General features: G+C 55.6%; 1 protein-coding gene across 8 annotated transcripts in view; it reads left to right on the top strand.

Moving 5' to 3' along the window:
• The window catches only part of TTC28 (tetratricopeptide repeat domain 28), a 689,946-nt gene that overhangs the window by 637,121 nt on the left and 27,214 nt on the right, over window positions 1-25,611 (top strand). For all 8 annotated transcript variants that reach the window (XM_051826641.2, XM_008274620.4, XM_070065754.1 and 5 more), the window contains one exon: window positions 19,266-19,406. In XM_051826641.2, coding sequence (XP_051682601.2) covers window positions 19,266-19,406 — 141 coding nt within the window. The remainder of the gene's footprint in view (window positions 1-19,265; window positions 19,407-25,611) is intronic.

The raw sequence follows: 25,611 nt of genomic DNA, 5'->3' as shown, positions 1-25,611 counted from the left end.
CTCAGATAAAACAGACTTCAGGACGAAGAGTGTTACCAAACAGAGCAGGGGACATTTCTTAGCAGTAAAAGGCTCGATTCATCCAAAAGACATAAACACTATAAAGGTATAGCTGGCCAACGACAAAGTTACAAATTACGTGAAGCAAAAGTTGATGGAATTTAATGGAGAAATAGATGTTCCTGCAGTTGTATTTGGTGATTCTTAACACCACTCTTTATTGGTAAATAAATTGTTGATTACTACAATTCGAATTGATAGAACAATTAAAAATGAAAACCAGTAAGATAGAGCTAGTACGAAACATTGTCCACCAGCTTGGCCTAATTATATTCATCGAACACAACACCTCCAAACTGGAGAGCGCATACGTCCTTCAAGTGCCCGTGGTGCAGAAAACAAATCACAGCGAATTTAAAGTGGTTTAAATACTATATAGTATGTGTTCTGACCTCTGAACCTTGGAAATGAGTCACACTTCTAAAAATCCATAGGTCAAAGGACAAGAAAGATGAATTTAAGAATATTTCTAATGAATGATAATGAAAATCCACGTATCAAAATTTGTAATGTTTAGTAAAGCTTGCACAGAAGGAAATTTATGGCTTTAAAAAATGTTTCTATTAGAAAAAGAAAAATGTGAAAAATCAATGACCCAAGGCTATACCTGAAGAAGGCAGGAAAAGAACAAAATAAACCCAGGGTTAAGTAGAAGGGAGGAAGTGATAAAAACAAATCACCGGAGGAGAAGACAGACAGACGACACTGCAGCATTAACAGAGCCAAGAATTCCTTCCTTGTGAGCAGTTGCTGCGCCCTGTGAGGCTGGCTCGGGGTGGGGGTGGGGGTGGGGGGGTGGGGGGAGCCAGCGCTGGCGTTCCACCTGCAAGGGCTCAGGGAGCTGCAGACCCCTGGGCAGCACGAGGAGGGGCATGTCGTGAACAGCACCAATAAACTTGACAGCACAGATGAAGTGAAAACAATTTCTTTAAAAAAATCCTTTTTACCAAAACCAATGTTAGATTAATCAAAAAGTGAATATCCCTGTATTTTTTTTTTAATTTAAATTCATTACCAAAAACCTCTTAATAGCAACTATAACAAAGTCACTTAAAGCCTGGATGGCTGCAGTAATGAATTCTAGCAAAATATAGGGGGAAAAAAAATCCCACAATTTTACACAAACTTTTAGAAAATAGAAAAGAAATCACTTTTCTACTTGTATTATGAGGCCAAAACCTAACAACAATATTAGAAAAAGGGAAAATTGCAGCCCAAATCCCTCAGGAACATAGGTGCCAAAATATTTAGCAAAGGCCGGCGCCACGGCTCACTAGGCTAATCCTCCGCCTAGCGGCGCCGGCACACCGGGTTCTAGTCCTGGTTGGGGTGCCGGATTCTGTCCCGGTTGCCCCTCTTCCAGGCCAGCTCTCTGCTGTGGCCCGGGAGTGCAGTGGAGGATGGCCCAGGTGCTTGGGCCCTGCACCCCATGGGAGACCAGGAGAAGCACCTGGCTCCTGGCTCCTGCCATCAGATCAGCGCGGTGCGCCGGCCGCAGCGCACCGGCCACGGCGGCCATTGGTGGGTGAACCAACGGCAAAGGAAGACCTTTCTCTCTGTCTGTCTCTCTCACTATCCACTCTGCCTGTCAAAAATAAATAAATAAATAAATATTTAGCAAAATATTTGCAAGTCAGATATATCATGACCAAGTAGTTTTATCCCAGAAATACAAAGCTTAGCATTTCAAAAATCAGTCAGTATACTTTATCATATGAAGGTTCTGGAAAACCCAATATTTGTGGTGTCATTTCTGCCCGGACTTACGGGTTCAACAGTGAATCAGTCATGATGTCCCAAACTGATAAACTCTGTCTCAAATGCACATGGAAATACAAAGGGTCTAGAACAGCGGTTCACAAACCATGGCCTGTGCACCAGCTGCTGTTTTGGAAATAAACTTCTACTGCATCACAGCCATTTGTTTACCTATTACTGATGGCTGCTGTCATCCTATGCCAGCAGTGTTCAATAGTTACAACAGACACCATGTGGCCCACAAGCTTAAAGAATTTATATCTGAGCAGCAAATACAAGGATGGTTAACCCTTGACCTGGAGTAGTCAAAGAAATCTTGAAAAAGAGGGAAACGAAGTTGGAGAACTGTACTGAGACTTGCTATGGAGCTTCCGCAATCAATACACTGTAACAATCGACAAGTCCATCGATGGAGAAGACCAAAGAGACCAGAAACCGACCCACCTTCATATGAGTGAGTTTGATTTTTTACAAAGATACCAAAATAATACAGGAAAGGAAAGTCTTTTCAACAAGTGATGCTGGAGCAACTGGGGATCTGTCTAGAAAAAAAAAATAAATCTCAGTTCTTACATCAAACATAAAAATTGCTCAAAATAGATCATCGCTTAATCATATCAGCTCAAACTAGAACATTGTTAGAGGAAAGCATTTCTGTTGAACTTTTCATTGCTATAACGAAATACCTGAGACAAACTACTTAGGAAAAAGCGAGACTTATTTAGTAAGTGCCTTACAGTTTTAGAGGTTCAAGGGCATAGCACTTGCACTGAGTTGGCTCTGATGAGGGCCTCTCTGCCACCCTGTAGCAGATGGCAGTGGTGGGCGTGCACCTGGGAAAAGGGAACGGCAGCTGGAGCTAGGGAGCAGAGCAGAGGGATGGCACCAGCACGAGGCTCCGCTTTTAAAACCACCCTCTGCTAGTCCCTCCCCTTACACACACCCAGCTAACCTAGGAACCTCCCACTGGGTCCTGCCTCCCAAAGGTCTACACCATCTCCCTACACCTCCACCCTGGGAACCAAACCTGCAACACGCCAACCCCTGGGGGACACACAAACCATATCCAGACCATAACAATGTAGGGTAGTATCTTCCTGACTCGGGGGGCACAAGTCATGGAAAAAATAGGACACTTCAGCACAATTCAAAACTTAGGCTCATCAAAGGTATCCTGAAAAAAATGGGTAGGAAAGCCACAAATTATATGTCTGACGAACGACTGGCACCCAGAACGTGTGAAGAACTACAACTCAGTAATAAAGTAACAGGTAGTCCAGTTTTGAAACATGGAAAGATTTGAACACTTCATTTACAACATTGTGTAAATGACAATTTGCAAATCAAAAAATATTTAACAGTGTCATCATCAAGGAAACCACAAGATACCACTACATTCCTGCTAGATGGGATAAAAAAAAAAAAAAAAAAAAAAAAAAAAAAAAAACACACACACACACACACCCAGAATGTTGTAAGTATTTGAGTTAGTGTGTTGTGAATACAACACCAGTCTGGGAGAAGTTATGAAACTAAACGTATGCCTGCTCTAGGGCCAGCAGTTTCCCTCTGAGATATTTGCCCAAGAGAAATGAAAAATAGATGCTCACCAAAAAAATTCTATGGGAATGTTACTAGTTTTCTTCCTAGCACCTGAAACCAGGTAGCAGCTCAGTGTGCAGGAGCAGCAAGACGAGTGCGCAAACTGTGCTGTGGCCGCAGTGTGGGGTGGCACTCAGTGGTAAAATGTCACAGGACGTAACTACAAACCACATGGCAGGATCTCAGAGCACTTCACTGAGGGGAAGGAACACGCGTGGGAGAAGAGCCCTGTGTGACTCCATTTATGTGAGGTTCCGGAAAAGGCCTGATTTCCGGTGTAATGCAAGCAGAGCAGCAGGGGCTGGCCTGAAGCACCGGCATCCCATATGGGCGCTGGTTCGAGTCCCAGCTGCTCCACTTCCAATCCAGCTCTCTGCTATGACCTGGGAAAGCAACAGAAGATTGCCCAAGTGCTTGGGCCCCTGCACCCACGTGGGAGACCCAAAAGAGGCTCCTGGCTTCGGATTGGCGCAGCTCTGGCTGTTGCGGCCAATTGGAAAGTGAATCATCAGATGGAAGACCTTTCTCTCTGTGTGTGTGTGTGTCTTTGTCTCTGTCTCTCTGCCTCTCCTCTCTCTGTGTAACTCTGACTTTCAAAAAAAAAAAAAATCAATCTTAAAAAAAAAAAAAAAAAAAGGCCGGCGCCGCGGCTCACTAGGCTAATCCTCTGCCTTGCGGCGCTGGCACACCGGGTTCTAGTCCTGGTCGGGGCGCTGGATTCTGTCCCGGTTGCCCCTCTTCCAGGCCAGCTCTTTGCTATGGCCCGGGAGTGCAGTGGAGGATGGTCCAAGTGCTTGGGCCCTGCACCCCATGGGAGACTAGGATAAGTACCTGGCTCCTGCCTTAGGATCAGCGTGGTGCGCCGGCCGTGGCGGCCACTGGAGCGTGAACCAACGGCAAAGGAAGACCTTTCTCTCTGTCTCTCTCTCTCTCACTGTCCACTCTGCCTGTCAAAAAAAAAAAAAAAAAAAAAAAGGCAGAGCTGCCTTCAGGCTGGGAGCAGGAGTTGACTGGGAAGGGTGACAAGGGGACCCTGGTGCACGCAGCCTTTGTTTCTCCACAGGGTTCATGGACACAAGCGCGTGTTTTTGTCATGGCTCTGTCAGTGCACAGCGAGATGTGTGCAGTTCATTTCATAGAATTATTTTTACTGCACATAAATGTTATATTAAAATCTATAAACAAATACTGTACTCTAGCCAATAGTGAGCCTTCTGAAGTATTTAGGGGAACTCAAATTGAAGTCTGTAATTTACTTTGAATTGCTTCCAAATACAAAATGAATTGATGAAAGAGAAAAAACTGGATGAGATAAAGCAAGTTTATTACAATGTTTATGATGGGATCAAGGCACTAGATATGTGGGGCTTCCCTATAAAATCCTTACACTTTTCTGTGTATTTCATTTTTTCATAATGAAATTTTGGGAAAATATACAAAGCAGCATGAATAAATGAATCTTGAAAACTTCAGGTTTGATTGAAAAATAACAGTGAATTTATATAGGAAAATATCATATATAAGATTAAAATGTTTGTGTACAGATTTTGGGAGGAGAAATTCAGGCAAAATGTAAAAAAGGCAGAGCAAAATTCAGGCAAAAAAATACTTTAGAATGATTGCCAAGGTGGGGAAGGAATGTGAGTAGGGCCTAGGGGCCTCAGGGCCTAGTGACGGATGGATGGTTGGAGGGACGGCATGGATTCCCCTGGGTGGTGAGAATGGGAGAGAGGGTAGGACGGGGATGGGCATATGGAAAAACATTAACATTATCATGACCCCAGAGTTACTAGCCACGTCGTGTGGCACTGGTCATTTGTCATTCTTTTTCTTTAAAGATTTATTTTATTTATTTGAAAGAGTTAACAGACAGACAGAGAGAGAGGTCTTCCATCTGCTGATTCACTCCCCAGGTGGCCACAACAGCTGGAGCTGCGCCATTCCGAAGCCAGGAGCTTCTTTTGGGTCTCCCACGTGGGTGCAGGGGCCCAAGGACTTGGGCCATCTTCCACTGCTTTCCCAGGCCATTGCAGAGAGCTGGTTCAGAAGAGGAGCAGCTGGGACTTGAACCAGCACCCTTATGGGATGCCAGCACCGCAGGCCAGGGCTCTAACCCACTGCGCCACAGCGCCACAGCGCGGGCCCCTCATTTGTCATTCTTTATACTCTTCTCATCTGTAAATTGGGGCTCCTGATCTCTGCCCCCTAGGGGTGTTGTCTTACACCCGGATGCTGTCCAGGAAGCTCCCAGGTCGCCTTTCATCTGCGGTAGACACGCAGCAAAGGTTTACACCTTCTCTTTCATTTCTTCTTTTCTTACCTAAGTCTTCGGTGTCCTTCAAGGGACCTGCCTCCTCTCACTCCAGGCCACTGTAGCTCCTGTTCCTGGCTTTAGGATCGCCAGCACTGGTGGGCGATGACACTCTTATCCTGTTTTGTCTCGCGCGTGTGTAGTTACTTTAGAAGGCGGTGTTTTGTGCATACCCTTCTTGTCTCTTCCACGACTGGCTCCACAGATTCTTCAGGGCTTCGAGTGTCCCTCTGCCCAGCTGCACCCCAGCTTGTTCCTGACTGGCAGCTGCAGGAGGGCAGGGACTGTGTCTGTATTCTTCCCTATTTTGTCGCTGCATGAAAGGGGTCTCAGCAAATACCTGGCGACTGAGTGAAATTATCTCGTAAACACGTGGATACATCATTGCCTTTCTCTACTCCCTAGATACCCCCAGACTTGCCAAATTTACCCAAGCAAACAGATGCAGTGATTGGCGCTCCCTCCCCTCCGCCAAGGGATGTGACTCCCGGAGCACATCGCGTGCAAAGCGGACACCGTTTAGTGGGGGTGCTCTCTCAGCTATCCTGTTAAACTGTTACAGCTTAAACTGTTACAGTTAAACTTCTTACAGCTGGATGTCGTCCTAGATCTTATGTAGTCAAACCCTGGAATGCTGAGCATCAGATGAAAGGGTCTGGATGTTCAAGGCCAAGCCTGATTAGTCAGGGAGATGGCCTTCCTGGAGGAGGTGAATATTAGGCAGAGCTTATTGGTGGGGAGAGATGTGGGTTGTCTAAAGAGAGTGGAGCATTCCAAGGGTGTAGAGTGACATGGGCTATTGATTGGAGACGGCTCAGCCGTGCTCTGGAGGGCGGCCCACGGAGGGTGTGGCTGCACCACGGCAGCACGGATGGCACAAGATGGCGGTGGGCGAATTGGAAGCCATCACCATGCCCCCTCCCCAAGCCCCTAGCCACGCCCCTGTCTCGTCCTCGATTTGTTCCTGACATCCTTTTATCTGGGCCAAAGGCACGGCTCAAATGTTGATCTCAAAATGAAATCCAAATGACACATTTGGAGCCCTGCATTTCAGCCCGGAAACGCTGGTTTTGCCTTGTGCATGTGGCGCACATAGCAGCCAGCTGAGACGGCCCAAAACCCAGGAGGGACCCTGGCACAGCCTCAGCCTGATATTTCCATGTCTTCAAATCAATCCAAGCTACTCATTAGGAGGCTTCATTTCAGCGAGCAATCTGCCACCCACGGGGCCGCCCCTCCAGTCCACCTCGTCATTTCCTCTCCATTTCTGCCTTCGCTGCATTTCTGGGCCCTGAACAGTGGCTGCAGGAAGCCGGCCTCCTCCCTGTCTCTCCAGGAGGGCCAGATACCCAGCAGATGCGCCCTGTTCCCCCTCTAATGGGTTCCTACGCTGTCTCCCTAAACCAGATCATCTGTCCCCTTTGACTTGGTAAATGTGTCAAGGGTTTGGTTAAGCCTTCCTTTGCTAACAAGCTTCAGGGTGGATTTATATTTCAAAGAAGAAGTGTTTAATGTTTTATTGAAGACCTTAATATCAGAAGTGTTCAGCAGCAGGCACTGCTCTCTGCGCCTGGGGATACTGGTTGCCCTCCATCTATCCCTTCTTCCCATCCTAGGAATTTTGATCTGCTCTTGCTTTTCTTTTCTTTTAGCGTAAGGAGGAGAGAGAAGTGTAGCTGTCCCAGTACCTACTTCCCTGGTTTCCAGGGCCCCTGGAACATGTGTAGTCAGGGCCAGGTGGTCTGTAAGACCATTAGAGTTAAGCAGGAGAAGGTGTAGGGAAATAGAGCTCCTGCTTAATGGGAGGCAATAGCACTCCCTCATTTAACATCACTTCACAATTTATGCAGTAGAAATAACTCTGGAGAAACCTAAGCTGTTATTATCCTTGCTCTTAGAGTTTGGGTTTTCCAGTGCTCCACCTCGAGCCTTCATAGTGCAGATTATCCCAATCTGTCCCTTCTCATGGTGCAAATAGTAAATTCTGGGTTCAGAGGTTGCCCACCCTGTGCTGTCTTGAATGGAAGCTACTGCCCAGTTATGCTGCTTTAAGGTTAAAAAACAAACAAACAAAAAAACTATGCACCACCAGCTGAATCATGTGTCTACTGTAGACTATGCAGATGCCTGGTGGGTGACCAGAGGCCAGCCTGTGTCTCCAGGGGGCTTGGACAAAACCTCTGCCTCACACAGTTCACTAACAGCCGGTTTTCAAGCCTGACAAAGCAGAAAGCCATTTCATTCTGTGCGTTTCTTTGTGGCCAACATGCCAGTACAGTCGCTGCACTGTGTAGACAGTCTCTGTAGCCCCAACAGCTTTTATTCCTGCTTCTGCCCTGTTGTAAACCTAGAAACAAATATTTAGCTGGCTGTGGAGTGCCATCCACATGAGTGCTCTCCCTCTGGGGTCTGCTGCGCACAGCGCCCGGCTGGTCCTTTCACGTCACACAGGACATATAATATATTTACGTCTCTGGTAACCATAGAAACCTGTTGTGTCGAAGAAGACTTTATGATTTTGCTGCTCTCCAGAAAGAGATGAATAAAGCCACAGGGCAACCTGCCACCTCTTGTTTAGTTACTTTGTAATCGTTTTGCAATTAAGACTGCAGAATGTATTTACGATAATTTTCACATTTGTAGACATTTTATACAGTATCGAGTGTCCGTGAGGAAAGAAGAGCACTTGAGATATGATTTTAGAAGGTCCATAGTCAACTCAATTTTTTATGTAGTGTATCTAAGATTTGTAGTGCATTAATTATTCCTGAAATCGGCTGCTCCCCCCCCCCCCCCGCCGTGGTAACGTTTCCTGTGGGAGAATCCTTGGAAGACATGCATGAATGTGTTACACTGGCCGTACAGCAGGGCTGCAGGAGGAGCACCAGGGTGGGAACTGGGAAGAGCCGGGTGGAAAGCCCAGTGTAAACCCGGGCTCCTCCACTGACTATGAACTTGGAATGGTGATGTCTACCTTGATGGGTCATGGCATGGAAGGTAGTAATTTAGGGAAAGAGCTTGAGACGCAGTAGAGGGCCACTCGATGGCACTGTTATCAGGTTGTTATTCTTGACTCTTGCTTCTTTTGCCCTGATACAGAATCTGGTAGCTGTGAAAGCTTGTTTTGTTTAACACATATATGGCACTTCATACTTATCAAAGGCTCTACAAATATTTATTAATCATAAAACCCCCAAGGGAGCGGAGGAATACAAATTCCATCTCTTTTCCAATTAATTCTGCACCTTTACACTTGGCAAATACATGTGTTTCAGGGCTTTTAATAGAGCAAGGAACCCCCTTGGCTCTTTTGTCTATGCCTTGGATTGTTTAAAGGAATTAGCCACGAAATCATGGAAGCATCGATTTAGCTGCTAGATGACTTGGGCGACCCCTGCTGGCTGGCTGCAATACTGGGGGTACCCGCCGAGCCTAAAGTCGTGCCCTGGCCCCAGGCCCTACCTAAATGCTTGGCAGGCTGTGTGGGCTGTGGGTGGTAAGGTATAATCAGGGCTGTGAAGGCACGGAGTTTACTCTTATTGTTATGATTTTCTTTATTATTGTTATTTAAATGGAGGTGTTCGAATGCAGGGGACGTTTCCCACCAGCTAATAACCATTTAAGTTGCATGTGGGGGCTTTCAAGACTTGACAACAGCTTTTCAGAATCTCAGGCTGTTAAGCCCCCTACCGGGTTAATGTGGCAGAAAAAGACAAGACCGACACCAGCCAGCGGCTTTTTGTACAGCACAGTATCTCAGGCATCTGGAAGGGAGAGGGGACACGAATCCTTTCAGAAAATCCAATTAGAGAGAGAAGGAAATGTGCTTTGCTGGGCAAGAAAAAGAGAGAGACAGAGAGAGAGAAGTGCGTTCTCCCCCAGAGGTAAGAGACTTCAGCATTAACAAAGAAAAATCCCTTATTACTTGGACTTGTTTCCGAAAGCCAGTGTTGCTGGATCCTGCAGGCAGCAGAGTTCAGTTTAGACAATAACGTATCTGCCTGCCCAAAACACCCCCGCAGTGGAAGCGCTGGAGGCCCCGCCCCCTCCGTTTGCAGTGGGCTTCCACAGTGTCCGGGGACTGTGGAGTGGTGTTGGAGGTCACCCCTAGTTCCTGGGAACACATGCCCCGTGAAAAGTCTCCTCCCCTCCAGCCTTGCCTGGCACTCGGTCCGTCACACCTTGACTTTCTCTGTTAAGTGGTTTCCTTATCCAGACCCAAAGTCTTGCATTGCTAGGTCTTGGTGACATTATTTGTATAGAAATTCTTAATGTATGCAATTTACCGAGATTTAGAGGATTATAAATAAGGCTGCCGCATGCTCCCTCCAGTGCCCTCATTACGGGATCACATTGTATGAGAATGTGCATTTGCACCATGCCACATTAGGGTTTGTTGTATTTATAAGAACTCTGAGGGGGGCCTGCTCGCAGCGTTCACGCAGGCCTGGCTGTTGGACTCCCATCATAAGCAAGCAGTGTGATCTTGGCTGTAATATTCTCATTATCCTAAACCCTCGTCTCTTTTTCATTTGTTAAAGGGGTCATTTGGCTTTTGAATGTAACTTGTATCAGTGCCATTGTAGGAAACAGAAATCTTTCAACACTGACCCCAGCAAGCCTCTTAATGGCGGGTGAAAGCCGTGCCAAGCACCACAGCCCACCATCGCAGGGCCGCGGCCTGTGGAGCGGGTGTGTCCTGTGTGCAAATGTTCCGCCCAGAGCCCCTGGGGCTCCCAGTGGACCAGGGGGCGTCATGGTAATCTTTGGGGACCATTTCCAGTCGTAATAGCCTGTGATTTGCACGAGAAGGCAGACGCAGGTGAAGTTGGAAAGCGAAGATGGCGCTGTCCCGCTGCCTTTAGGAGATGCGCTCCTGGGCCTGGCGGCTCTGGGCCCTGAGGGGCCCGGGCCCAGCCCTGCTGCATCCTTCCTTCCTGTGGGGTCTCACACAAGTGCCTGGGCTCCTGAGGCTCCCTTAGGCACCCAGGACAAAGGAAAGAAGATCTGCCTCCCGCTAGCGCTGCAAGCACTAGTGATACTTTGCTAGGCGGTGGGCTCCAGCTGATGTTGATAAAGCGTTGTGACCGAGTGGGGGCTTTGTCCTGGATGCTCGTAATGGGGCCCAGAGCCACCCCCCCCCAAATAGAATGCTTGGTCCCCCATGCCCCTTCACACGTACGCTCACACCACACACGCACACAGCTCCCAAACGCCAGGCCCTCGCAGTGCCTTCCCGCCCGCACCAGTGCGCCCGCGTGCAGCCCTCACACGAGCCGCCTCTCACACACTCATCTTGGGCCTTTACTACCGCACATGCGGCCTCACGCTGTGTGGACAGCTGAGCTCACCAGCATGCCCTGGGGTGAAGTGAAACAGGGCCAGGTGGGGTGGGGAGAGGGACAGCCAAGCGTGCGGGCTGGGGACAGGGTCCTCCAGGGTCCCAAAGCCTGGCCCCAAACCAACTTTGCTTTAAAAACAATTTGAAAAAACCTTCTCATAACAATCAACCCTTGCTGTGGGCACCTCCCAGGAAGAAAGTTCAAGGCCGTGGGAAGGACATGGAAGGAGCACTCCACACTTGCTGCAAAGCCACTGTTTACTCGAAGGTGCAGCTTTTGTTTTTCCAGCCTCTGATGTGGTTCTCTGGGAGGGAGGAGAAGGGAACTTGGGGGTGGCTGTTCTGTGGAAGCCAGTCCACAGCTCTGTAGACCATCCAGAGGGGGGCACTGTGCTGTGTCTCCTTTGGGGGTGCTTCTGCAGCCACCCAGCCTGTACTGAGCTTGGCCATGGCCATGCCAGTAGAGAAGTAGAGACGGCACCTCTGCCCCACACCTGTGGCCAGGGACAAAGACGGGCAGGCCACAGGGCTCTGTTCGCCTGACAGGTGCTGGGCATACACAGGAGAGCCCACTATGGTCGGAGGCGTGCAGGGGATATCTCCTTTCTAGAGCTGGTCTCTGAGGGAGAGGCGTGGGGGCCGGCAGGGTGGGTGATAGCAGGGAGCCCACCAAAGGAGCTGACCAGAGCCAAGCAGGGGCCCCCCACATGCTGCAGGGTGCGTGTGTGGGGTGGAAGGTGCCTGGTTTGGATGGAGTGGGTTTCTCAGGTAGGGTGGGAGGCGAGATTTGAAGTCTGGACTGGCACCAGGTAGTGGTCTGGGTGGGGTGCATCCGTACCGCTTCCGCACAGGGGACAGCCCCTGAGGGCCCGTGCAGGCCAAGCCTAGTCAGGGTGCTGGGTGTCAGAAGGTTCATTTGATAATATCTGTGCTTTTGCGTTAGCTATCCTCCTCCCCCCCATCCCCCAGGAAATATTCTTCTCCACCGTCCTCACTGCTGGGTCACTCCTGGCCTCGGAGAGGACACGCAGGGTCTCCCTTACCCATGAGACTCCTCCCCTCTGCAGCGCCTGTGTCCCTCTGCAGTTCCTGGCTCATGGCAGAGGCATGGAGTCTGCACTCAGTGCCCCCCACCCCGGGCTGGAGCTCCTGAGGGCACAGAGGCCAACACGCGGGCTCCTCAGGGTGCCTCCCACGTTGCAGCTCTGCGGGCTGACTGTGTGAATGAGGCCGTCTCTCTGGCTGGTGCCCTGCGGACACTTCGCTTCCCTCACTTTGTTTTCTCAGGGCCGGGAGCTCAGTCATTCATGGATTACCCAGGCGAGAAAAAACTCCTGCGTGGGCAAGAATGGGCGCCTGCCCAGATCCCCGTGGCACGAGGCAGTGGCTCTGAGCGCAGGGCCCCTTTCTGAGGACCGGGAAGGAACAGTGCCACCCTGCAATTTTGAGCAAAAGCCCGATTCCAAGAAGGAATCTGGGAAGGGGCCAGCATCGTGGCCATCACCTGTGATTCTGGCATCCTGCATCTGAGCGCTGGTTCGGGTCCCCGCCACTCCACTTCCCATCCAGCTTCCTGCTAATGCACCTGGGAAAGCAGCAGGCGGTGTCTCAAGAACTCGGGCCCCTGCCACCCAAGGGCCATACTACAGCACTCGTGAATCCTACGATTACCCCTGTTGTGCCTGCAGAGAAGGGCCGCGTGCCTGAAGGCCTGTGGGTGGTGCCCAGGAGGAACGGGAGTCCACCCCTGATCCCCTGACTGCAGCAGCGGCCACAGGGGTCGCGCTGGCTTTATCACTGTGGCCAAGCCAGGTGAACGACAGGGAGGGCCTGAGAGCCACTTGGTCAGGGAGAACTCCCCGCCAGCACTCCCTCAGCAGATTTCAAACATCAGACAGCAGCTAACGGGCCTTTTACTGGGTGGCAGCCTTTCTCTGGTTCTGCGCACAGGCACAGGCTTCTGCGGCCTTCTCGTCTGATCAGGGGGAAACGAGGACACACGCTCACGCCGCCGCTTTTAACTGAAGTGCGGACTCAACGATGCCAGGCCGGGCGAGCCAGGGGCCCTCGCCGCGCACTTCTGAGTTAAAATTGCACAGTTGGCCCGCACCTCAAAGGCCATGAAGCTCCCCCAGCCCCATTCTTTTTTATTATTATTATTATTTATTTATTTGACAGGTAGAGTTGTAGACAGAGAGAGAAAGAGGTCTTTTATTCTTTACCTGTTACCAGCCAAAGCACCCGTCAGGACTTACTGATTGTCCGTACGTGTATCGTGTGCGCATGCGCGTGCGTGCGCGTGGGTTCCTGGCAGGTGAATGTAGGCACGGGCCTTCAGGCCAGCAGCAGGTTCGTTCTGTGAATAACAACTGTTAGATAATAGTGCGGATTACAGTCCTGAGAGGCCGGAGAGAACCCCAGTGTCTGGAGTGATGCAGGTGCGAGGAATGAAATCAGACAAGCAGGCATTTCCAGGGAGATGAGTGGTGTAGGAAACCAGGCAGTACTAGGCCCCGGGCAGTGTTGATGGTGCGGCTGGAGGGTCCATGCTGCTCGTGTGGCCTTGAACTGGGGGTGACGGGCCACATTCCCTCCGGTGGTCAAGTCTGCACGTGGGATGATGGCTGCATTGGGAGGACTTCTCGGGGGCAAGCAGCCTTCACGCTGGCCTTGCCCTCGAGGGTGATTCTACCACTTGCTTCCTGGGGGCGAATCCCACACTTCCTCCTCCTGCTGCTGCCTGGCCTGCTGTCCTGTGTGCCTCCCAGACTGGACAATGCCAGGGTAGCTTGGGAGCTGTGGCCTGGCCTCCACTCAGTGAGGTCTCACAGCCTCTGAGGGCACATGTCAACCTCCCCCTTCCTCTCTGCCCACAACAGCCCCCTACCCCCACGGTTTGCCTAAACCAAAGAGGAGAATTTTCCAGTCAATGTCCAGAGTGAGGAGGCCCACGAAGTCCACGGGCAAGCTTGCAGCAGGAAAGGGAGGCCCCGGGCGTCCCGGGCTGTGCAGGGCAGCCTGGCTGTCCAGTTTGCAGCTGGAATGCTCTGGTGGGAACATGGCCAGCACGTCCCTGTGCTCTCCCAGGCCTGCAGAGCTCACACCGGGACTCACGTTCGGCTGTCCTTGAACTCCATGGCTCAGGCTGCAGGCAAAGGAGCCCAACCCTCTGCGCTCAGGCCAGAAGTCCAGGTCCAGCCCAGGCAGCACGGGGGCAGAGGGCCCCTGAGAGCTCTCGCTGTGGCCGAGGGAGGCAGCCTCCGGTTCGTGGTCAGCGCCCCTGCTGCTAAGCCATCTACGCAGCCCCCTCGGCCCGTCCTCGACACGTAGCCTGTTCTGCTTCAAGACAAGGGCCAGCCGCTGTGTCTCTTGAGTCCCTGTGCTCAGGACGCCTACAGAGTAGGAAGCTTTCCTCTCCTTTTCCTGCCGTTCCTTGGAGTCAGCCCTGGGCTCCTCTCGCCGTACAAGTTCACTAGCGGTCACTGTGAAGACCAGACAGGGCCACGTGGGTTCCAGGGTCTCAGGTCTCTGGTCTCCGGCACTCTCGCTAAGTGGTTTCTGGGGAAGATGCGCCCTTTGGGCTGCCCAGCCACACAAAACCCAGGCCGTGGAACCTGGCCTCGCAGGGAGTGGGCGGTCAGACCGGGCCCCTGCAGTCGGGATGCTCTGACGGAGGGCAGCAGCAGCAAAGCGGACGGAGAGACTGTGGCTTCCTCGGGCTTCCCCGTTTGGATGAAGCAGCCTTTGGCTGCTCCCGTGGGGCAGCGGCCCGCAGAGCAGGAGCCACCTCACGGCTCTGTGCACAGGAAGTGGAAGACAAGGCCTCCTCGCCGTTGCCCACTTCAGGGTTGTAAGTGGAAATAACTGGGTATCGGTGCAGGAGCCTGGAGATGGGGGAGGGGGAGTGAAGGGGGGACGGGCCACAGCTAACAGTGCACCTGTGTGAGGCTCCCGCCGCAGCTGTCAGAGGGATGACAGACAGGGTGGGGTTGCGGAGGTCAGCAGGCCATGATTGCAAATGAAAATCCGCTCTGGAGCCTCTCGCCAAGCCCCGTCCCCAAGGGCAGGGTGAGCTCTGGCACGGCTCCACACGCTTGATTCATGGGCCGTTGTGTCTCTCTGGGGAAGCCACACGTGAACGTTTTGAAGCCTGCCGCTGGAGATGGCGTGATGGATAGTCCCCGAGCAGGCAGGGCCCTGGGGCCGATGCTGGCAGGGCAGCTGGGCACCACGGAGAAGCTGCTGCCCACCTCTGGACTGCTCCCTCTCACCCCGCAGTGTGCCCTCCACCGCCTCACACCAGGCTTGGCGTGTCCAGACGTTAGCCTTGGCCCTCACTCACTGTTGCCCATGACCTTGATGATCTAAAGCTCGAACTTCCACCCACACCCAGGCAGGGCGCCGGGGCAAGGAACCCAGACGTTGGTAGGTGCCTGGTCAGGCTGCAAGGACAGAGCCCTCGACTTCCCCTCAGGGTCCAGGAGTGGAAAGGGCCAGGGAAGGAGGGCTGAGCCAGAACCCTTAGGCCCAGAGGGCTTTGAGAGGGCAGGAGCAAGGGCGCAGAGTGGGGTGGGCAGGGCTGGGCTGTGAGTAGAATGGGGAGAGAGGGGCGGGGCCGTCTCAGTGCCTAGTGCTTCGGCCCTCCTGCCTCGCCACCTGGCTCATGGGCCCTCTCCCTCCAGGTTTTCTACAGCGGGCAAAATGAGGCCACCAGTCTGAGTGTTCCAGGGGCGTTCTCTGTACAACTTCTGTTCCTTGGTATTCCCCCACTCCTGCGCTCTCCCTCGCCATCCCATCTGGTCTCTGTATACACACGTGCACGTGCCAGTGTGTAATTATCTCTTGCACGCCCATCTAGTGTCGCTCCCCCTTTTCGCGGAGGAACGACACTAAACCCTGCCTAGGTTTCATATCCGAGTCACAGCACCATTATGTCGCTCCCCCTCTTCATGGAGGAACGACACTAAACCCTGCCTAGGCTTCATATCCGAGTCACAGCACCATTATGTCACTCCCCCTCTTCGCGGAGGAATGACACAGGACCCTGCGCTGTTCTTTTGTCTGCTCGGCCCTCCCCGGGTTTGCTGCTGGTTCTTCCCGGGTTGGCTACCGACCCTTCCACCTCCGTGGAAGGGCAGTTCCCCCTGGCCACTTTCCCCATTTCCGCGGGGGAGCGGCACACCGCCGGCCGGCTCTCTCGGGGGCTGCACAGGTGTTATTCGGATAGATGTTCCTCTTAGATGTTCCTGGTGCATGTTGTCTCTCTCCTCCTTTATAGTCCTCTTCCACCAATCCCAACTCAGCTGCCCACACGCCGAGTACGCTGCTCTCCTCCAATCAGGAGCAGGTCCTGCTGTTTGTTGGTTGAACTGGAGGCAGCTGTGTAGAAGCTGTTTCCTCCTCTCCCAGCGCCATATTGTGGGAGAGCAGATGCATAGAATAAGTCTTAATTCCAGTAACAGGCTAGTCCGAGTTGCTCCCAGTTGCTCCCCACAATCTAGCACCTTCTCTGAGCTGCTCTGGGGCAGCCACTGTCTTCACTTGAGGTCATCCCAGCCCCAGCTCTGACCTGCGCAATGCACGTGTCTCAGGGTTGGCTGTGCTAATAATGCACGTGCATGAATCAGCGGGATCTGGTAACAGGGGGCTTTATCTGAATTTTTATTTAGCATACAGCCTGTACCACCAGAACCATCCAGAGGAATGATAAAGCACACGGAAGTGTGGACTGGGAGAGTCTAAGATAACGGGTTGCTAGCTGTCGTAGGGATCAGAGTAGAAAGCACCATGAGGAGGGGCAGTGGGAGGCGATCGTGGGAAGTGGTGCCCTCCGGCAGCCATGGGACTGCACTGGCAGTGTCTGGGAGGCCAGGATCATGTGACCGCCCCCTGGGCAGCCCCTGCAGCCCTTGCCCACGGGGCCGCTCAGTGAGCATGCCCAGCGAAAGCGAGTTGACACGCTGGGGGCGATCTGTCCCCTCTGGGAAGTCGCCGGGATGGTGACAGGAGGACCGGTGGCGGTGCGCTCTTGGGGCCCCTGCTTTAGAGATGCGTCTTGCTTTGTAAATGGGAGGTCCCATTATCTGTGACATCGCTTGTTGGTTGCGTCCTCCGCATTAACACTCGGAAGGGTCAGGGGACAGGAAACAGCCCCATTAAGCAGGAGTGTCTGAGGGCTCGGCCGGCGACTGACAGCAGCAGTGGGGATGGCGAGATAATGGAGGCCGATCCCGGTCCCGGCCACTTCTTCTCCCCTCTGCAGGGCGCTGACTGACAAGCAGATTTCTCAGCTGCAGGCGGGCAGTCACATTCAGATGATAGATGTGTCCCTGGACGGGAGAGCTCGTTGAGTGATATTTACCAGGGTCTCTGAGAAGGGCCCTCGGCTCCCCTGGGAGCAGTTCACGCCTGCCGCCGGGCGGCGAGAGGAATGAGTCCTCGTCCCCTGGCCTGGTGCAGGCCCTGGCGATTGGTTTCCATGCTGGAAGTTGGCTGCTCCCTCCTGTGTTTGGCCCCGCCCTCCCCAGTCTCCCCAGCACAGAGAAGCCAGAAGCCTGGAGCCTGGGCTGGGGGTCGGGGAGTGCCCCACGCCCGAGCTGGACCCAGCCCAGCCCCCACCCCCTGCTCCCAGCCACACCCCGTGGCTTCTGCAGCCTGCGTCTGCTCTGATGTTGGATGGAGACAGTTGCAGCCCCTTCCCTCCGGGTGCTGGACAGATTGGACCGCATCTGCCCACCACGGTTCAGCCCACTGCTAGCGTCGGGCAGCCCAGGTGGGCACAGCCTGTTGGGTGCCAAGCACGGTGCTGGGTTAGGCTGGGAAGAAACGCAGCTGTTGGCGCGGCCCTCCGCAGCCTCCAGCGGGCGCTGGGGTGGTTACCACGTGTTCTTGTCTGGGCTTCCAGAGAGAGACCTGCTCCCCCCAGCACACACACACACACAAATGCGATCCAGTTATATATGCTGAAATGCACAGTGGGCTGTGTTTCTGGCTAGAGAGTTATTTCTCTAAAGGGATGTGAGGAACTGGCTTATGTGGTTATGGCAGCTGAGGGGTCCCAGGGTCTACAACTGGCAAGTGGCGGGCCCAGGGGAGCCAATGTGTGCACTACACTCTGACCCCAGGTCTGAAGGCTGGAATAGGGACAGGGTGTGAATTCTCTTGCTCCAGGTTTCATCCTGTCCAGGCATTCCGCAGGGGACGGTGCCCATTTGTCCCTGGGAGGGCAGTCTGCTCAGTCCAGCACACAATGCCGCTGTCCCCTGGAGACACACTGACAGGCAACCAGCACCTGCCACCCCATCACCCTGACCGGCGGCCCGAGGCTGTGCTCACGTGCAGTGCCCAGGCTTCCCAAGCACTCGGGCCACACTGCGTCCACTCGGCCGGGAGTGGCCCGGCGAGGGGCTCGTCAGCCTTCCCTGTTGGACTCAGCGCCAGGGGGCCATCAGGTGTAGGCCACGTTCTCATAGCCCAGCTGCTTCCTGCTCAGTGACAGGAACCCACCCCCCACCCCCCACCTCCTGCCTCCAGTGCCCCAGCACTCTCCGCTGTCCACACTGGTCCTTGGTCCACAGGGAGCCTCAAAAGAAGCTGTCCCCTGGGTGAACATCACTCAGGTTGTGCCAAAGTCTGAGAGGTCAGGGCCTCCCGGGAGGCGGGCCTTGGTGGAGCCGGCGCTGCCCGGGGACTGATGTGGAGAGGAGGGGCAGGCAGGCAGTGCCCATCGCGGCCACCTCTGCCTCAGCGTCCAGTCTTTTGTCATTTAATCCTGCTGATGAATCAGGGCGCTCCTGGGTGTATCTGTTTCTTTAAAACGCACTGTGAGAAGCTCTGTGGAAGTCTGCTTTGGGGAAGTATGGGTTTATTAACTCAGCCGAGCTTGGGAAAGGCCCCCTCCGCGGCCTGCCTTGGCCTCCGTGTCCAGCAGTGCCCGCGGCGTGGGGCACTGGATGAGGCGTGCCCTCCTCTGGAACGTGCCTGCCACCGTGCAGGCACCCAGTGACTGGGGGGACTGTCGCACAGCCACACTCGGCTCTCCTCTGGGAAGCCTGTCCAGCCCACCTGCCCTGGGTCCCACAGAGGGCCCTGGCGATGCTGGTCCCAGGAGGCCCCAGGCCTGGGCCTCAGAGCCGACTCCTGCAGCCCGGCACTTCCTCTCTCTGATTGGCTTTCCCGGCAACTCTCGTGCAGAGCCTGTGCCAGCAGCGAGACGGAGAGCGAAGCCGGGGACATCATGGACCAGCAGTTGGAAGAGATGAACAGCAAACTCAACTCAGTCACTGACCCCACGGGCTTTCTGCGCATGGTTCGCCGCAACAACCTCTTCAACAGGTGCGTGGGGGCTCTGCCTGGCCCGGTGGCCTGGCACAGGGCAGGGTGCTCTCGGCCCTCGGCGACGCCTCCGGCTGGTTAGGCTTCTCACCTGGGGTCACACGATGGCAGCCACCAGCCTGATGCCACCTCGCCCTGTGCTCGCCGGGGCAGTGACAGGATTGACGACGTGACAGTCCCCGTTTGGTTGGGCTGCGAGTCCCAGGGGACGGTTGTCCCCTGCTTCCCCTCGCCTCAGGGCCAACTTCCCAAACACCAGGCAACAGCCGCACGGGGAGCTTCGCACGCTTTCCGCTGGCTCATGTAGGTGGCTTGCAGGCCAGGCGCCTGTGTTGACGTGGAGGTGCCAGCATGGCTGGACGGAGGGCCTGGGCCTGGGGCTGAGCTCCCCCAGACCTGTGCCCCTGTCTGCCCTGAGAGCTCGGTCCCCCACTACGACCAAATGGGCCTGAGCGGCTGCAGGGTGAGGCAGGGTTGACGCTGCCGAGCCAGCAGCCGCCTCCATCGTTAGCTCAGGATGATGCCCGAGCCGCACCCGGGTCCACAGGGACAGGCGGGCAGGGCGGAGGGGGGACCTGCCCCACTGTCCCACTGCCCCACGGTTGCCTGGCAATGGTGTGTCTGCAGAAAGACGTCCTGGACTCTCCGGGCCCTGCCTCAGCCCAGGGCTTCCTCTGCCGGGCAGCCTGGCTCTCGGGAGGGGCTGTGCTGGATGGGAGGCAGCCCCTGCCTGGCGGCCCTGCCACGCTGGCCATTGTGTGCCCTGTCTGCTCCTACCCTGGGCCCCGGTTTCCTCTCATTGTGCCGTCAGGGTGACAAACGTGTGTTTACTTTCCCAGGGTCTTGCTGCGTGGGCAGGGAGCCAAGGACCGGGGACGGAGGAGCCTGCAGCTTGGTTGAACGGAGGCCAAGGCTTCCAGTGGCTCAGCCCGGTCCCGTCCTCCCTACCACCTTCGCAGGCGTCCCTCGTGACCTTGGGTTTCGTGCAGGGTCGTGACCGGGTGTGAGGAGGCAGAGACTGGCCGGGGCTCGGATCCTTGCCTGGGAGGCTGGGATCTGTGACGGCTGGGTGATGCGATTCCTGCTCGTAACAGAGCAGACAGCTCACGACTCGGCTCCCCACTGCCGCTCTCTGAAATGGGGACAAGCGTCCTAGCCTGCAGGTTCCTAATGTGGGGACTAAAGGGCCTGCTACAGAGACAGCACCCCGCCCGGCTTCCTGACACACAGGTGGCCTCCGGCTGTTCTGAGTGAAATGAGAGGAGCAGCGCTAAACCGAGTTTGTGAGCCGACGTGGCGGCAGGGAGGGGTGTGGGAAGGTAGGAGAGGAGTATGTCTGTGTATGCTGAAGGTGGGCCTCGCCCACCCCTCCTCTTCCTGTCCCACCTAGCGTCCTTTACACGAGAGAGCTGCCACAGCACCTACCGCCCGGCAACTATGCGAGCTGCCTGTGGGCGCTCGGTCGCGGGAGCCAGTCCCCCAGTCCTCGGGACAAGTCAGATGCGTCTGGGCCCCTCGCTGATCACTGCTGTGAATTCTGGAGCATGGAGTTGCTCACTTTGCAAAGACGGTTTTTTGTCCCGTGCAGCTCTGACATGGGTCCTCTGAGCACAATACTGTGGATTAAGGCGTCGGTTCATTTAAACAACACCAGCCAGGTCCCCGTCAGTCAGGTGGGTGCTGAGCCCAGCCCATGGGACTGGGTGGGGAGTGGCTCAGCTGACAGCATTGGAGCCCAGGCCAGCTGCCCAGCTGCTCTGCACACAGCTTCCTTAGTGGGGTCTGACCTAGCTCAGGACGTAGGTCCCACCCCGCAAGGCAGCTAAGGAGGTGTGGGGGGGTCTCTGCAGACCCTTGGAATCCTGATCTTTTAGAAGCCACCCAGGGTGGACTGGATGAAGGAGGCAGCCAGTGCATGCAGCAAGCCCTAAGGCCTGGGCCGGTTGGCAACACTGTATCCTCTGCTGCCTTGCTGATAAGCCCAGGAAGGGAGGGGCGCCAGCCTCCATCCACAGGGAGCCAGCGGCGAGGGCAGCCCAGGAGAAAGGCGTCCGTGCACACCTCTCTGAACTTCCGGTGCAGGCTCAGCTCACCGCTGCACACCCGGGCCAGGGGGCCAGGGTCCCGGGCACGAGCAGGTGCCGGGGCTGACTGCATTTTTGCCCCCCAGCTGCCTGCCAATCTGTGCTTCCATGTGCCCTGCTTGCTGTGGGATCCAGGCCCCTCTCTCTGCCCCTTCCGTGGCCAGGAGTCTGGGCTAAGACATGGTGGCTTGTCACTGAACAGAGCAGCAAGAAATGGCTGTTCGGCCGACTCCTGGGAACGGCTAGGGCTTGCAGAGCGCGTGTCCCTGGAGCCCACGGGGTGAGGTGGGAGCAGCCGTGTGTGCAGGGCCCTGCGCACTGGAGCAGCGCGGCTCCCTCTGCAGGGCGCTCCAGCTCAGCGAGTTTATGGATTCCTTGGCCCTTTTGTTCCCGGGTGGGTTGCTGGGCTGATTGGTGAGCGCGGTGGCGGCGGCGGCTAACGCGAGTCAGGGCTGACTTGGCTTCGGGGTCTCCCTCTTGCCGCCCTGGGAAGCTGGTCTTTGTTCTGCCTTTGTCTGCCTCTAGGTTCCTTCTTGCAGTGCACTTGGGGAGGAGATGCGTTTGTGTTTTGAGCCCCAGGGCGGACACCCCCAGGGACTGGACAGACAAGGGCTCTTCTCTCAGCAAGTGCAGAGCGGCAGCCCTGGGCTTCAGGGGTCACGCTGATGATCAGGGCCGTGAAAGTGTGCACGGGTGTGTGCAAGGCCCACCCTGCGGTCAGACCACATTTGTGGTGGAGAAGAGGGGGAAGAAGAGCCCCAGGCCTCAGCACTGCCCTGGCGTTTAAAAGGGACCACGTGGGACGAAGGTCCCGGAGGGACATCCCGACTTCGTTGCCACCTCTGTTGCAGCTGACACACGCCTCAGGTCTTCTGAGTCCCCTGTCGTGGTCACATGTGTGGCTCTGTTGAGGGCAGTATTGTGCTGCCCAGAGGTTAGTGACTGGAGCCAAACCATAGAAAGGTTAGACCTCCCCTGCTATAGAGAGGTGCCACACCCAGGCCAGGGTCCACCTAGCACCCTCCACCACCCATGGCCTCACGGGAGACGCGTGGGAACTGGCAAGCGGGAATCCTCCCAGAGACCAGATGTTCGTGGAGACTGGGGGCTTGCAAGAGGGGACAGCGGCATCAGCAGCCTACGGGACCATCCCCCTTGGCTGTGAGCAGGGAGAGGGACAGTGGAGGGGGCCGGGCATGAGGATGTGCGCCTGCCTCTGTGGGTGTGTGTGTCCTGCAGGCTGTGGGGAGTGCAGGCAGCAGTGGGGCCAAAGGGAGCCAGAGCTGGCTGCTGCCACCGCCACCGGGCACACTCTCCTGTGGAGCGGCCGGGCTGCACACCTCCGAGCGGCTGACCTTGAGCTTGGTACTGTGTTCTATCTGGAAAGTGGAGGCAACGCTGCCTGCTGACGGGGCTGTCGCAGGAATGCAGCGAGCGTGGTGAGAGATGGATCTGCTGCCTGGTAGGAGCAGCTCCTTCCTCTCCCAGCCCCAGAGCTGAGGGAGGTCCCTGTGGCACCAAAGGCTCCTTACTGTGTGTGTAGGGGCAGGGGGACCGCCACCCACTCCACAGACCCCATCTTTACCCAGAAGCACAGCCTGATGGAGACTGCTTCTCCCCTTTCAACTGCTCTCGGGCCTGGCCTTGAACTGCCAAGGGTCCATGCCCAGCTCTGTCTCTGCTCAGTTGGTGGCCACGTGGCTCCGGGCTCCAGCGAGCTGAGTTCCCCCCTCAGCTGGACCTGGAGCAGCCCCCTGCCCTGACCCTCCCCACGCCAGCCACCTGGCTACAGGCAGGAGCCTGCCCTGGCATCCCGTCCGGCGTGCTGTGCTGAGGCCCCCAGCGCCCTGTGCTATAGACACAGCAGGTGCAGGAGCCCCTTGACAAGCTGGTCCACCTGGTGGTGACAAGTGCGTGCAGAGCAGGTCTCCTCCAAGTCCAAGCTTGCCTGCATGTTTTCAAGAGGCGATTTAACTTAGATGGTCTTTTCTTGCTTATTCACTCTCTCATTCCAGACGTGGTTTGACACGGTTTTACCAAAACATACAAATGCAACAAGGTTGCGATTTTTATAAAGCAGATGAGAAAACCAAGATGGAGAGGAAGTAAAAGTAGCAGTGAAGTAAACCATTCTAAGCGCTGCCGGAGACGGGCACAGACTGGACTCTGTTCTCGTGGTGGTCAGAGCAGGGAGGGCCACGTCCGGCCCTGCCCAGACCCACGGGCCTGAGGGTCGGAAGCTGCGGTTCAACAAAGCCCCTGGTGCTGCTTGGGAAGGTGGAAGTCGGAGCAGGGCTGTGCTCCTCTCTGCACGCCCCCTCATCCCTGCGTGACTCCCACCCCAAGATGTAGTTCGCTGCTAAGCCCACAGGCTCAGCACCGCAACACTTCCAGTCTCCCTCCACTCCGTCTGATTCCCCCTGCCGTGCCTGGTCCCCGGGGCGCGCCGTTTTCTGATTATCACTGAGTGCAGTCCTAGGAACAGCCCCAGAAGCCTGCCCCTACTCCGGGGCTCCACTGCCCCAAGGGTGTGGATGGGGTTTGTCCCCTCTGGCTGACGGCACCCCCTACATGGACCCCATGACCGCCCACCTGGCCAGCAAGCTGTGGTCCTGCCCGCTGAGGGCACACGCTCCTGGCTGTGTCCCCCTCTCCCAGAGGAGTTGAGCTGGGTCCTTCATGGTTCCACCCTGCAGCCCACCCTCCTTACCTCCTCCCATTCCTCCCCTCCTCTCCCCTCTGCCCTAACCGGACGGAGCGCTGGACTTGCCCCTTCCTACTGCAGGCACAGGGACGGGGCCTAAGGAGGCTTTCCCCTGAAGCGTCCCGTCGAGTGCGTCTAGCACGAGTCCATCTGGGGTCACCTGCCCGGGGGTCTCTCCCTCCCCCGAGTCCCCTGGCCCGTTGGGTGTTGTGTAGGAGCCGCTGCTTTTCACCTGGTTTTGCTGGGCGAGCCCACGCCTCTCATCCCCAGGCTGTGTGCTCACCCACTCACCCAGGGCCAGGCCGCGTCTGGTTTCTCCAGCTCCCAAGGTCCCTGTGTTACATGGGGGCAGGTGCCTGCTCATTTATGAGGGAAGGGAGGTGAGCTTGAGAGACATTAAATACCCAATCACAGAGCCGACGACAGCAGTGAGCGGCTCTGGCCCGCTCCGGCTCCGCTCACTGGCTCCTGCCCAGGCCCTGTTGAGGAGCCGGGGCTGCAGGGCCCAGGAGAGTCCTGGAGCAAGAGGTGAGACGCCACGTGCGGCCCCTGACGCATCCCTGAGCCAACAGGAGCCAGGTGTCGCTGGGAGGGCAGGGGTCCCTGCAGGAGCAGCCCCAGCCTCTCGGCTTCTCTCCCGCCGAGGGAGCTGGGTGCTTGGTAATTAAGGAGGTGAGCGGCGGAGCGGGCGGCAGCTTAGCGAGCGCCTCATCAGAATCCTTGTATTAATTGAATTGAGGCATCTCTGGCTGCTTGAGTGTAATAGATTTGCCAATTAATTTTTCCAGTGGCTCCTTAAAGTTCAAGTCTCGGGCCAGCTCCCACCCCACAGCCCACCATGTCCCGAGCTCCACGGGGGATTTTGGAGCAGCCAGGTCAGGGCCGAGGTGAGGGAAGCAGCAGGAAATGATTCGCCATCCCCAGGCAGCCCCATCCCAGCGAGCAGGGGCCGTGCTCCGCATGCCAGGGGCTCCAGCGAGCCCAGTGCTGAGGCTGAGCCCCAGCTGGGAGAGCCGAGAGGGGGAGGAGGAAGAGAGGGGCAGAGGCAGAGTCCCCCAGCACAGCCTGACCACAGCCCAGTGCCCCAAAAACAAACACAGAAGAGAAAGGCACCCTGAGAAGGCAGGGACTTCCTGAAACGGCCCCCGGCGGCCCTGGCTGGACCGCCTAGCGCACCTGCTGGCCCCTGGAGACTGAGTTTGGACCAGCACCGCCTGTGGGGCCAGCCAGCAGGGAGTCCCTGTTTCTTGTGTCAGGACCCAGGAGGCCATGCGGAGCCTGTGTGTGGGGGTCTCTGATTTCTGCAGCCCAGGCCTGGGGAGGGTGAGCTCAGCCGGCCCAGCCCAGGCCCGCTTCAGCTCTGGGTCCCGCAGGCTGGAAACCTCTGTTGCGGCCAGGGCCTTGTCCCCGCTGCTGT

Source organism: Oryctolagus cuniculus, chromosome 21, assembly GCF_964237555.1.
Source record: "Oryctolagus cuniculus chromosome 21, mOryCun1.1, whole genome shotgun sequence".
Classification (NCBI taxonomy): Eukaryota; Metazoa; Chordata; class Mammalia; order Lagomorpha; family Leporidae; genus Oryctolagus; species Oryctolagus cuniculus.
Note: the sequence above shows the minus strand (reverse complement) of the source record. Positions and strands in the feature narration are given on the sequence as shown.